Source organism: Pundamilia nyererei, unplaced genomic scaffold, assembly GCF_000239375.1.
Source record: "Pundamilia nyererei isolate P.nyererei 1_Seehausen unplaced genomic scaffold, PunNye1.0 scaffold00134, whole genome shotgun sequence".
Classification (NCBI taxonomy): domain Eukaryota; kingdom Metazoa; phylum Chordata; class Actinopteri; order Cichliformes; family Cichlidae; genus Pundamilia; species Pundamilia nyererei.
In genome coordinates, this window is record NW_005187535.1 from 67,385 (window position 1) to 78,189 (window position 10,805).

General features: G+C 38.5%; 1 protein-coding gene across 5 annotated transcripts in view; it reads left to right on the top strand.

Moving 5' to 3' along the window:
* Nucleotides 1-10,805, top strand: part of micu3a (mitochondrial calcium uptake family, member 3a) — a 40,142-nt gene that overhangs the window by 3,365 nt on the left and 25,972 nt on the right. For all 5 annotated transcript variants that reach the window (XM_005743610.1, XM_013913498.1, XM_013913500.1 and 2 more), the window contains exons 2-4: nt 4,798-4,945; nt 7,419-7,450; nt 9,512-9,590. In XM_005743610.1, the coding sequence (XP_005743667.1) occupies nt 4,798-4,945; nt 7,419-7,450; nt 9,512-9,590 (259 nt within the window). The remainder of the gene's footprint in view (nt 1-4,797; nt 4,946-7,418; nt 7,451-9,511; nt 9,591-10,805) is intronic.

Here is a 10,805-nt window from a genome sequence, read left to right on the forward strand (position 1 = left end):
AAATTATTGCGCTAGCTTACGCGGTTCCGGTTCTACGGGGATTTAAAGGGTTAACAATAACAATGTATTGAATAATGACTTTAATTGAAAATATTAAAAAGCACCAACGATAACAAAGTATAACAGGCATAAAATTATACTTTTGCACCAAAAGGTGATTGTCAAAGACCTGTTAGCAGAAAACTAAGCATATCTCACTATTTATGCAGTGCATCCTTAGCAGGCCTAAAATGGCAGGCCTAAAAAAACTATCAACAAAAGTTGAACAATATCTGATATTTATTAAAAAATCATACATTAAAACATTTCCAAAGACCCGACACAAGACCTGAGAGATGCATCTAGTATCTCGATAATCTGTCTACTGCTTGCCAAAGCCCCATTAGAAAAGGTCTTAATGGAAGGGTGGCTGTCAAGAAGCCATTCTTAAGGAAGAGAAACAAGGAGAAAAGGGTGAGGTATTAAAATCATCTGGAAAGCATTTGAATGGCAATGGCTTCATTTATTCATCATGACAATGATCACAAATGCACTGTGAATCCAGTGAAGCATACCTTGATAGAAAAACACACAGTAAAACACCATCAGTCATGGATTGGCCTCCCCAGAGTCCAGACCTGAATATTATTAATGTAGTGGAGCCACCAATATCCAAAAAAGCTTTCAAATGTCGCTCAGAAAGCTTGCCTAAGATAGTATTGCCTGTCCAGCTTATGAGAATGTACAAACTCTGTTTTTGCCTTATATCCCACGCTTCCATGTTAGCATGTTTCAATGAATCATTGCAACTATTTAATTTTCCTACAAATTGGTTCTTTGCTAAGTTGTCTGTTGTGTGCAAACACGATGCTGGTTCATCCCTTAAGTTAGGTGCTCTTCTAATGCAACAAAAAAAAAAAAATTGAAAATGGTCCGGTAGAAGGCCTGGACTGAAAGTTAATTTAAAAGCAGAGTGAAAAAGCATTGAAAGACCTTCAGAAAATCTGGAGAAGAACTGCTCACAACTTTTGAAAAAAATAAAGGAAAGCCTGGCTCCTTGGAAGCAAAATATAAAGAAATGGAGGGTGGCTTAAGACTTTTGCACATAATTGGCTATAGATACAAACTGCATTTAGTAGCTCATTGAAGTGGACAGTAGCTCAGTGGCACCATTTGCATATCTATCCAGATTGCAAATGTAAAATTATGTCTTCTCAGCCAGCAATGTTGCTTCTTTAGGCTACGTCCACACTAATGCGTTTTCGTTTGAAAACGCATCATTTTCTCTCCGTTTTGGCCTCCAGTCCACACTGAGGCTACGTCCACACGTACACGGGTATTTTTGAAAACGGAGATTTTCCGTTTTCGTTTTAAAAAATAATCCCGTCCACACATAAACGCAGAAATGAAGGAAAACGCTGCTAGGAACATGCCAAAGCAACAGGTGGCGATATATTCCTAACCGTGTAGAAATGTTGGCCAATCAGAAGTCTAGAAGCCTCGGTAGGAAATAGTAAACAAAGCTGGGGCGTAGAAGCAGAACCAAGTTGTATGTGTGGAGGAACAGTAACTGTGTGTGTATGTGTAAGCATTTAAACACTGCAGAAAGTACAATTAACAGTAACAGTATTGTAGAAATTCATTGCACCGAAACAATAACGTGGTGCACAGTGTGACGTCAAAAAGGCGCACACCTTTGACGCTGCGTTTTCTCAGTTTTTCTCGTCCACAGTAAATGCAAAAACTGAGTTTTCGAAAATATCCACCCTGGCAGGCATTTTTAGAAATCTCCGTTTTCAGTGACCGAAAACGCAGTTTACGTGTGGACGAAAGGTGCAAACGCATAGAAAAATCTGCGTGTTCAAAAATACCCAGGTACGTGTGGACGTAGCCTGAGATGGCGTTTTCCCCAAGGAAAAACGCAGCAATTTGAAAACGCTCTCGAAAACGAATACATTTGAAGACGATGCGTTTGCGTCGCAGTGTGGACAGGGAAAACGGAGACTTTCTAGAAGGGTGACACATTTTAGTCATGTGATGCATCATGTGACCAATTAAACAAAGATAGCGGAGGGCATTATACAGCAGTTGTTTTGTTTGCTCTCAATTTTGACAGCCCTATTAAAGATTAATATCAGTTTGTACATGCTCCAGATAGCTTTTCTTCAAATTATTTAATTCTTACTCGCTTTTGCAACTTTGCACTTTTGTGTTACTCACAGCAACAACGTCACCTCATTGTGAGTCCATTTAAAAAACTCGTTGCTTTTCCTCAACCTTTTGCCACCATGTTTCAACGATTCAAAGCAAATAAACGGCTGACAGAAATGAGGCAGGCCGAATCTTCTTGCGCTTCACACACGCTCAGTACTGGAACGTAAGTGTTTTCGGCCGTTTCAATGTGGACGCACAACTCTGTGAAAACAGCTGAAAACGCTAGTGTGGACGTGGAGCGTTTTCAGACGAAAACGCAGTTTTTTTAGTGTATTGGGAGTTGGGGGTGTGGGTGTGGGGTGGGGAAGGGGGGCATTTTAGAAGATGCAGACATAAATTTTACTTTACTGGGGAAGGAAATGGAATCTGAATAATTTGCCTCAAAAAGTTGGATGACTCATCTGTAGTGACTGAACCTCACTGCAGCTATTCTGGTAAAAGAAAGCCACAGAGGCAGAAAAAAATATGGGGCAGTTGAGACTTGTGCTGAATGGGTATCGGATATATGTTCACACGATCATTTGGCTCTTAAAGGGTTCAGAAGTGTAAGGGTGAGTTCACTGGTGGCACAGAGGGTTTATCAAAGAATGTTTGAGATAGTATTTTTTAAAATATGAAGAAGTATACCTGCAGACAAAGTTAATACGTGTAAAACTGGTGGATTACCCCTTTACAAAACCAATGTCTATTTAAAATAACCAATTAATATAAAAAATGACTTCTAGCAAAAGTTTAAATGCTAAGCCTGAGTTTTCTAGTTCATAAGAAAGAAATTAAAACCGTCCTATCAAAAATATAAACTAGAAAAGGAAGCTGCACACCTATTACATTGTATCTGACAAAAGAAGCTCCTACCAGTGTAATGTGTTACAGTGTTTCCTGCCTGGCTGTAAGTGCCTTGAAGGTGTCTCAGATGGAGAAAAACAAACAAATATAGACCCCAAAATTACAAGCAAGTACATAACCATCCAAGGGTACACAAAGCCTGTTGAGATACAGTCTATCTTTTACAAAGGTAAAAGACAAGAAGTAACCTGAAATTTAAGAACAAACCAGAAAGAGGCACAGGTCAGGCTGCTCACTTGAAATCACAGCTGCTACAAATTACAAGCTTTGACTTGTGAAACAGTTGCCATAATCAGCCGTGTTGTGGTTGTAGCTGGAGACTGGGATGGACCAATCACAGATGGCAATTGGACGACAAAGAACAGGTTCAGGCACCAAAGCAGAGCAGCACACACTAATAGTTAACCACACATGGGAGGGAGCCCAGCAACCTGGAGTGGTAATACACCTTATATATAAAAGGGTTTATGTACCCTAAATGGTACTGTAAATGACAGAATGGTGCAGAATAGTAACATTAAAATAATAATGGTAGTGGTGCTTTTCCACATGTGCAAACAGTCCTATGCTTTCATTTGTATTGTTGCTTCACTGTGTTTAGACTCAGAGAGAACAAAATAGTTGTTGACCTGCAAAAGCCACTTTTTTCGTTCAAAAAAATGTTTATGGATCAATAAGTCAACTGATGAAGAATCACACCTATAAGCAGAATTGATACTGGGATTTTTGGATAAAATATCATCATTATTCATCCAAAAGTTTAGCAGACAGTGACAGTTTTAAGCGTGAAACTGAGCAGAAGGGTTACAGAGCTGCAGCTGCGAAGGGAACACACAACGTTGCCCGAGGGGAAAACACCTGGAGCATCTGCTGAGCAGTTGTGAAAAGACAACAGAAAGTTTTAGTTGTAGTCAAGACACAAAGCAGTGAGCCACACTGAATCTACTTTCTAATCTCTGCAATTTAATTGGTTTTTCTTACATTTCTTTTTCATGTTGTGCAGCATGGCATGTGAACCTAGCTGCCTTTGCAAAACTTTCTAAACTTCATTCATTAGTGAGAGTTAAAGCCATGGGTGCCTATGCTCTTACTTTTGAGTGGGGTGCATTCCCATGAAGCCAAGCACTGATCTCCAATTCACGCTTTCAAAAGCCCCCCTTGGTGCAGGCATCATCAAAGCTTTATGAATGAATCTGTATGCTCATTAGCATGTTAGCTGAGCGGAACCGAAACCACTGTGTGCTGGGGCCTGCAGCTAAACAGGTTTAAATATGGAAGCCTCTCTGTTAATTATACAGTTTCACGCAGTATAGTCGGTTGGTGTAGAAGCTCTCCTACTCTGCAGCTAATCAAGTTGAAGCACTGGCTGCTTGCAGAGAGCGAGAGAGAGAGTGAGAGACAGATGCTAATCAAGTAGAAAGTAGTGACAAAGTATTTTTGTGCATGTGTGCCCATTTTCCCATTACTGCACTGTGCCAGCGGCGCTCGCTCTATTTATAACCACAGGGAGCTAAATGGAGAGAGTTGATGCCAAGAATAGATGAGTTTCCTCATTATAGAAATTGCTTTGTGTGCACAGAAATCTGTCACAGGTCGCATTCACATTATGTCCACTGTGACACAAGTGGAACATTAATTGCTTATCCCTGATTTTAATCACTTAATATGAGAATTAGGATAGTTATTTAACAGTATAAGTGGAATGCATATACTTTGTTTTGTTGTTTTTCTTTTCTTTATTATGGGTTTTCTCTGCAGGCACGTCCATTTGACTTTGAGGATGGAGATGTGTACATGTCTTCCCATGAACATCGTTTCCGCTTGTTCAGCTCAGTGGAGTATGAAGGACAGCTGTACATGACCCCACAAAACTTCATCGAGTCGGTTACCATGAGTGAACCGAGAAGTACGTATGAAAAAATAGCTTGTTTTCTGTTGTTCTCAAAATTATGTCTCCTTAAGACAAAAATATTTGGGGCTTATTTTATCTGCTTAATCTGCATATATGACATGTACCCAGAGTACTTGACTGCTTCATTTAAATCAATCATTTAACACAAATTTATATTCTGCTTTTGATGGGACGTGTATATATCTCAGCACTGCAAAGGATTGCTTTCACAGGGGAACTACCAGAAAATGCAGTTTGTAAATTTCTCCCCTCCTCAACCAAGATCCAAGGAGGAGGGAAGTTTATTTAACCAAGAACTGAATGTCTTGAGAATATCTTTTACAGGGGTGTTAAGCATGAACCTAAATTGTCCTGAGGCAGCAGTGGTCACCACTAAACCATCGTGCTGCTGGCTATTTCTATGAAACACATAACCAAACAATATCATCAGCTGTATCTTCACAGTCTCTCCTATATCCTATTATTGAATATTATTAACTCCATGGTCTTGGACTGTAGCTGGTAGACCTGGTTCTGCTCTGCAGTCTCAGTGAACTCTGCATAGTGGCACATGAACCATTTGTCCACCTGGTTCAGGTTAGGGTGGCTTCCAGATCTCTGGTGCAAAACAAGGTCTACTCATGCAGTCCAAAATGGTGGAGTTGGAATCTGTCCAACCACGGCCGAGACTGAGCAAACAAGCTGGCCAGTGAGTCTTCCCGTAGGGAAAACACAGGAAGGGGGCAGGGCTAGCTGGTTGTCCACAAATAAATTAGTTCTGTCAGAGTGCTAAAAATAAAGATGGAAATATGCAGAAAAAATGCTAAAATCAGTCACCACTGTAAACTTCTATGCTTCTTTTGCCATTAAAAACTTTTATTTATATAAATACAACTCGAAGTGCTTTGCAATTCAGCTGCAAGGATAATTAAATGTTTTAAAGAAAATCTATAACAGACAGACTTAAAGACTTGTCAGTTAAAGGTTAGATTGAACAGCTGAGTTTGAATGTTCACAGAAAGTTATCCACCAATCAGTAGGTCTGCTATTTAAAAGCAGCGTTCCACCTTTTTGTAATAGCTAACACTGACATCTAAAGAGGCTTTCTGTCATATTTTGAAACATTTTAATTTAGTTATGCACATGATTAATTGACTTAAATGTTGCTGCTCTTGCTAATCGGTGCTAGAAGTACAAGTCGATTAAATGAATCATTCATTTTTAATGAATGAACATGCCAGCTGGGTCTAAAGTCTTATGCAGCTACTCTACACAAGCCTAGATGGCAGCGCCTCTCTCTTTTCAATGAGAAATTGTAAATATGAAAAGTAAGACAAATGACTGCCTTACAAATCGTTTCTTCAAATGGCTCTTAAGTACACATAGTGTTTGATAAGGTAAAATAGCAACCTCAGAGGTTCCTGGGATTCATGGAGAAACATAAAATGATAGGAAGTCTATAGTGTAGGACGGGGAAAAGCTAATTTATACTTCAAGAATTTAAGGTATAAATTACATTTAAATTCAAGCAAGATTTGATTGGATACTTGAACCCTTTGTTTTTATAATTTAATTGACAGTGAATACCTCATGTTTACTGATCCCTGTTTGGTGGTTGATTTTAAATATTACAATTTCAGGTTTTATATTTGTATTACTTTACTTTGATAACCACGTGAAGTGGCTATTTTGTTAATATTTGTGTGTATTTTAAACTATGTATTTCAGTGCCAGGTATACAATTTTTTGCCATCTCTTAAAAAACTTTAAAAATATGGTTTTAAAACACATCTTTGCAATTTCTGTTGGCCCACTGTCATTTGTAACAGATTAGCCCTGGCTGGCTTCTTCAAAGCAGGTGGCTTTAAAGCTATTGTTTAGTCTGTGGTTAATGTTAGTCAGACACACACATTCCATTTGCTCTCATGTACCCTTTCTCTTACCCTGCAAATATCTAATCTGGAGAATCATCTTAAAATTTTCCTGTGCGACCACTGCTTTAAGTATCTCTTCACATGTGGAAGTTATCACAAACAAAAAGCTGCTATTTATTTATTTAATGGATATATAATTGCGTTGCGTGCAAACTGTGCACCTGTATGTGTGTGTTTACATCTAGCCTTGGCTCGCTGACATACGATACAGCCGCACATGCCCTCTCGGCAGCTGACATCCTCGAATGGCCCCTTTGAAGTTGAATTAGATGAACTTTGTTGTATAAAACAGAACAAAAGTAGTATGTGCTTTTACAGGGACATTCCACATACTACAAAGACAAGCACAGGGCACTTGAGATGGTACAAATGGGCCTGTGATGATGACAGTGTATATAAAATGAGTGTGCCTGTGTGTGTGTGTGTTGTGACTGTACCTGGCACATTAAGACCCATTTCTAGATCACACAGATGCTATCTGACTGAGCCCACCCAAACTCTCTTCTCCTCTTTCCCTTCTTCTTCTCTTCTCTTTTGTCTCGTTTCCCTGGCAGGCAAGAGGCCCTGGAGGTCCCTGACAAAACAGGTGGGAAACACACTCTAACTGTTTTTCGTGCTCCTCTATATTGCAGACAGACATCTGTTGCATGTTACATCTAAATCAGTATACACTGCAAAGTTTAAAACCTATTTTCCTAGTATTTGTCATGAGTTTCTGCATACAAATGTCATGATTCCTCATACGTATGTATTGCAGATTATCTCTAAGTTCAGCAATAATCAGGTTTACTAATTTAAAATCCAAATGTAAAAATGTAAGTGCATTAAAGAAATACTGTATGCAAAATACTGAGGCTCTGAAAATTTCATACAGCACAAATAGGATCTTTAGCTTTATTTAAACTGTAGATCATACCATTGAATGTGAAAATACAGGATATCGCCACATCAGTACTCACCTGGTTATAATCTCAGTACCCTGTGCAGTTTTCATGTTGCACACCCTCCCACACTCATGAAAGCTATGGCTTGCTGTTTGGCTGGCACTGGACAATGGTCACTTAATGCAGGTCTCCTGTGTCTTGCGGGCTATAAAAGCCGGCCCAGGTGAACCACTCAGTCTCTGTCTTCCACTCCACCTGACATCAACTTATTAGCAATCTTTGTGTCTCGGTTAGGTTATGTATAATAAATTATTTTATATCTACGTGAGCTTCTTGTGTGAAATCCCTTTTTCTCACCTTCTTTGAGCCAGTTTGTGACACAGTTTACATTAAGTTTTATTCATATAAACTGTATATAAAATCAGCCACTTTTTAAAAGTCTTGTGTTGAAGGGTTGCATTATTGTGATCCTAATTTTTTAAATTTGATAACATCCATCAAATCTGAAAGGGAACCTGAGGATGCTACACATGCCCGTAATACAGTATCTTATTAATAACAAGATGGCTACATTCTGAAGCATAACTTGTTTAATCTTTTGTTTAACGTAAAATCAGACCATAAAATAGATTTTGAAAAGGATTTGAACATTTAAACAGTGATTTTAGACACAAGTAATTTTTACATTCTTTAGATGAATGCTCAATCATCCAGGTAAGTAAATCTCCAAAAGTTGATTCTGTTTTTTTTCCTAAACACTGTGTTTCTGTGACTTTTGAACCCCAAAACACACTGCGCCAAAAATTGGTCCACCCCAAGGATCGGGTCCCCCGACACAAACACAGTAACATAGTGTACGCTGTTAAGTGCCAGGACGATTGCCAGGATTTATACATCGGGGAAACCAAACAACTTCTGGCAAAGCGGATGGCACAACACAGAAGAGCTACCTCGTCAGGCCAGGACTCTGCAGTCTATTCACACCTACAGGCCAGTGGACACTCTTTCAATGGAGGGGGGCCTAAGGGTACATCTTTCACCATCTTACAATGCTGTGATTGCAGCCATTCCCCAACTCTCTGTGAATGGTACTGGTGGCCATTGATCAGTGGGCTTCGATCAGTGGTTGTTGATCAATGGTCATGAGAATTTGCATAATTAAGATGAAGGAACTGACCTCCCATTGTCCCTTCAGTGGGCTGGTTTCGGTCATTATGCAAATGAACTGGGGATTGGGGAAACCTGCAGTCAGCTGAGACTGAAGAACTTGGATGAGTGACGAAACGTTTCTCCCACTGAAAACGCTACGTCCAGATAAACAGAATCAACTTTTGGAGGTTTTTACATTTTTGTTAAGTGTTGTAACTTCTTTTTAAGAATCCGTAAGGAAATTCTTGTGCTGCTGGAGTGTGAAATCTAAGAAAAATGTAGACTCCACTCAAACCCTAATTCACAGCACCACAAATGGTCAAAACCTCCACAGGCTACTTTTGGTACTTTATTTTTTCTTTCTTCAAAGCAGTCTTTGTGTCAATTAAAAAAAAAATATATATACATACATTCCTTTCTATACAAGTCATATAAAATACCACATTAATAACAATAATAAAATAGTTGGCCTGCCAAGCTTTTTTTTTTCCTTCTTTCCACGGCATGCTAACCTTTCCTGTTTGCGCTGGATCGGTGTGTGTAAAAGTTGAAGTTTGAAGTTAGAGGTCTGTGTTTTTAGAGTTTATCTTACCTTTTTATTGTGTGTTTGTAAGGAGCTGGAGAAGATCCTATCAGACACTCCTCCCGTGTGGAGAGGATCCTCCAAACTATTTCGCAACCTGAGAGAACGAGGTCAGAGAGCGTACACACACACACACACGCACATACACACACAACAGGAGCAAAATACCTTTTCACTAAATAAAAAAAGGAACACACATGCACTGTACACAAAACCCAATGACACTGTTTTTTCTTTTAATTGTTATCAGAGCACATAAGTAGGAGTGTAAGAGTCAGATAATAACAAGGTCAGTGAATGTCAGTCAAATAGGACTCGGTTTATATGATGAGTAAACATGGTAAAGTATTTAAGTTTCTTCAGCTTTCAAGTTGTTAAAGATTATTTAAAATACTGAACAATTGTTTGCTGATACACTGTCAGAGAATTTAATGTTGTAAAAATCACGACTGTCATTTTAAGACCATGTATATGTATAATGTCTATTCTCTATGTCTGTATGTTCCCTAACTCCTCCTAATCAGTCACCTTAATCAGTTTGAATGAAACTTTATAAACTGCCTAGAGCACCACGATTATCATTTATTTAGCTTTTGGAAATTATTTTTAAAACACACAAATGAATTGAGTGCTAAATATAATACTTTGTCCTCTTATAAGTCATATATATTATGTGTAGTAACTAATGTCAAAACAAATTGTGACGTTACATTCACATTATGTATGTGTACATTGTTCGGAAATACATTTTGGTAATCAAAATTTTAGTGCAGTGACACTTTGGGTTACTGGAATGAGCTGTCATGCATATATGTAGATAAGTGTGCATCAAACAGTGACACTAATAGTACCTGGGATTGATTGCTTTGTCTTATACAATAAACATGTCGCCTGCAAAGAAGAATAGATACAAGTATTTATTATTCATTTGTCTGGTGTTTATGAACAGCCATTTATGCCATATGACTACATAAAAAGATATTAATGAAGATAAAGAGAATAACATGATAAATTAGCATATATGTCTGTGTTTTAGGACAGGAGCAAAGGGGCGGGGTTTTTGCTTGGATCACTAATATAATTATGCATCCTTGCAATTAACTTAATTATCTTTATTATGTATTTTTTTTTCTTTTCATTCAGCCCGCAAATACCTAACAGAGGTAGTAGAAATCTAAGAGGTATTCTTGCATCATGTTATATTTCTTAGGTGATATACCTGCATGACTGTCAGGGTTCTTACATTATTATACAGTAACTGCCATGACCTAACTGTGCTTTTGTGCACATTTCCCAGTGCTTGGCTCTCAGTGTGTGATAAAATC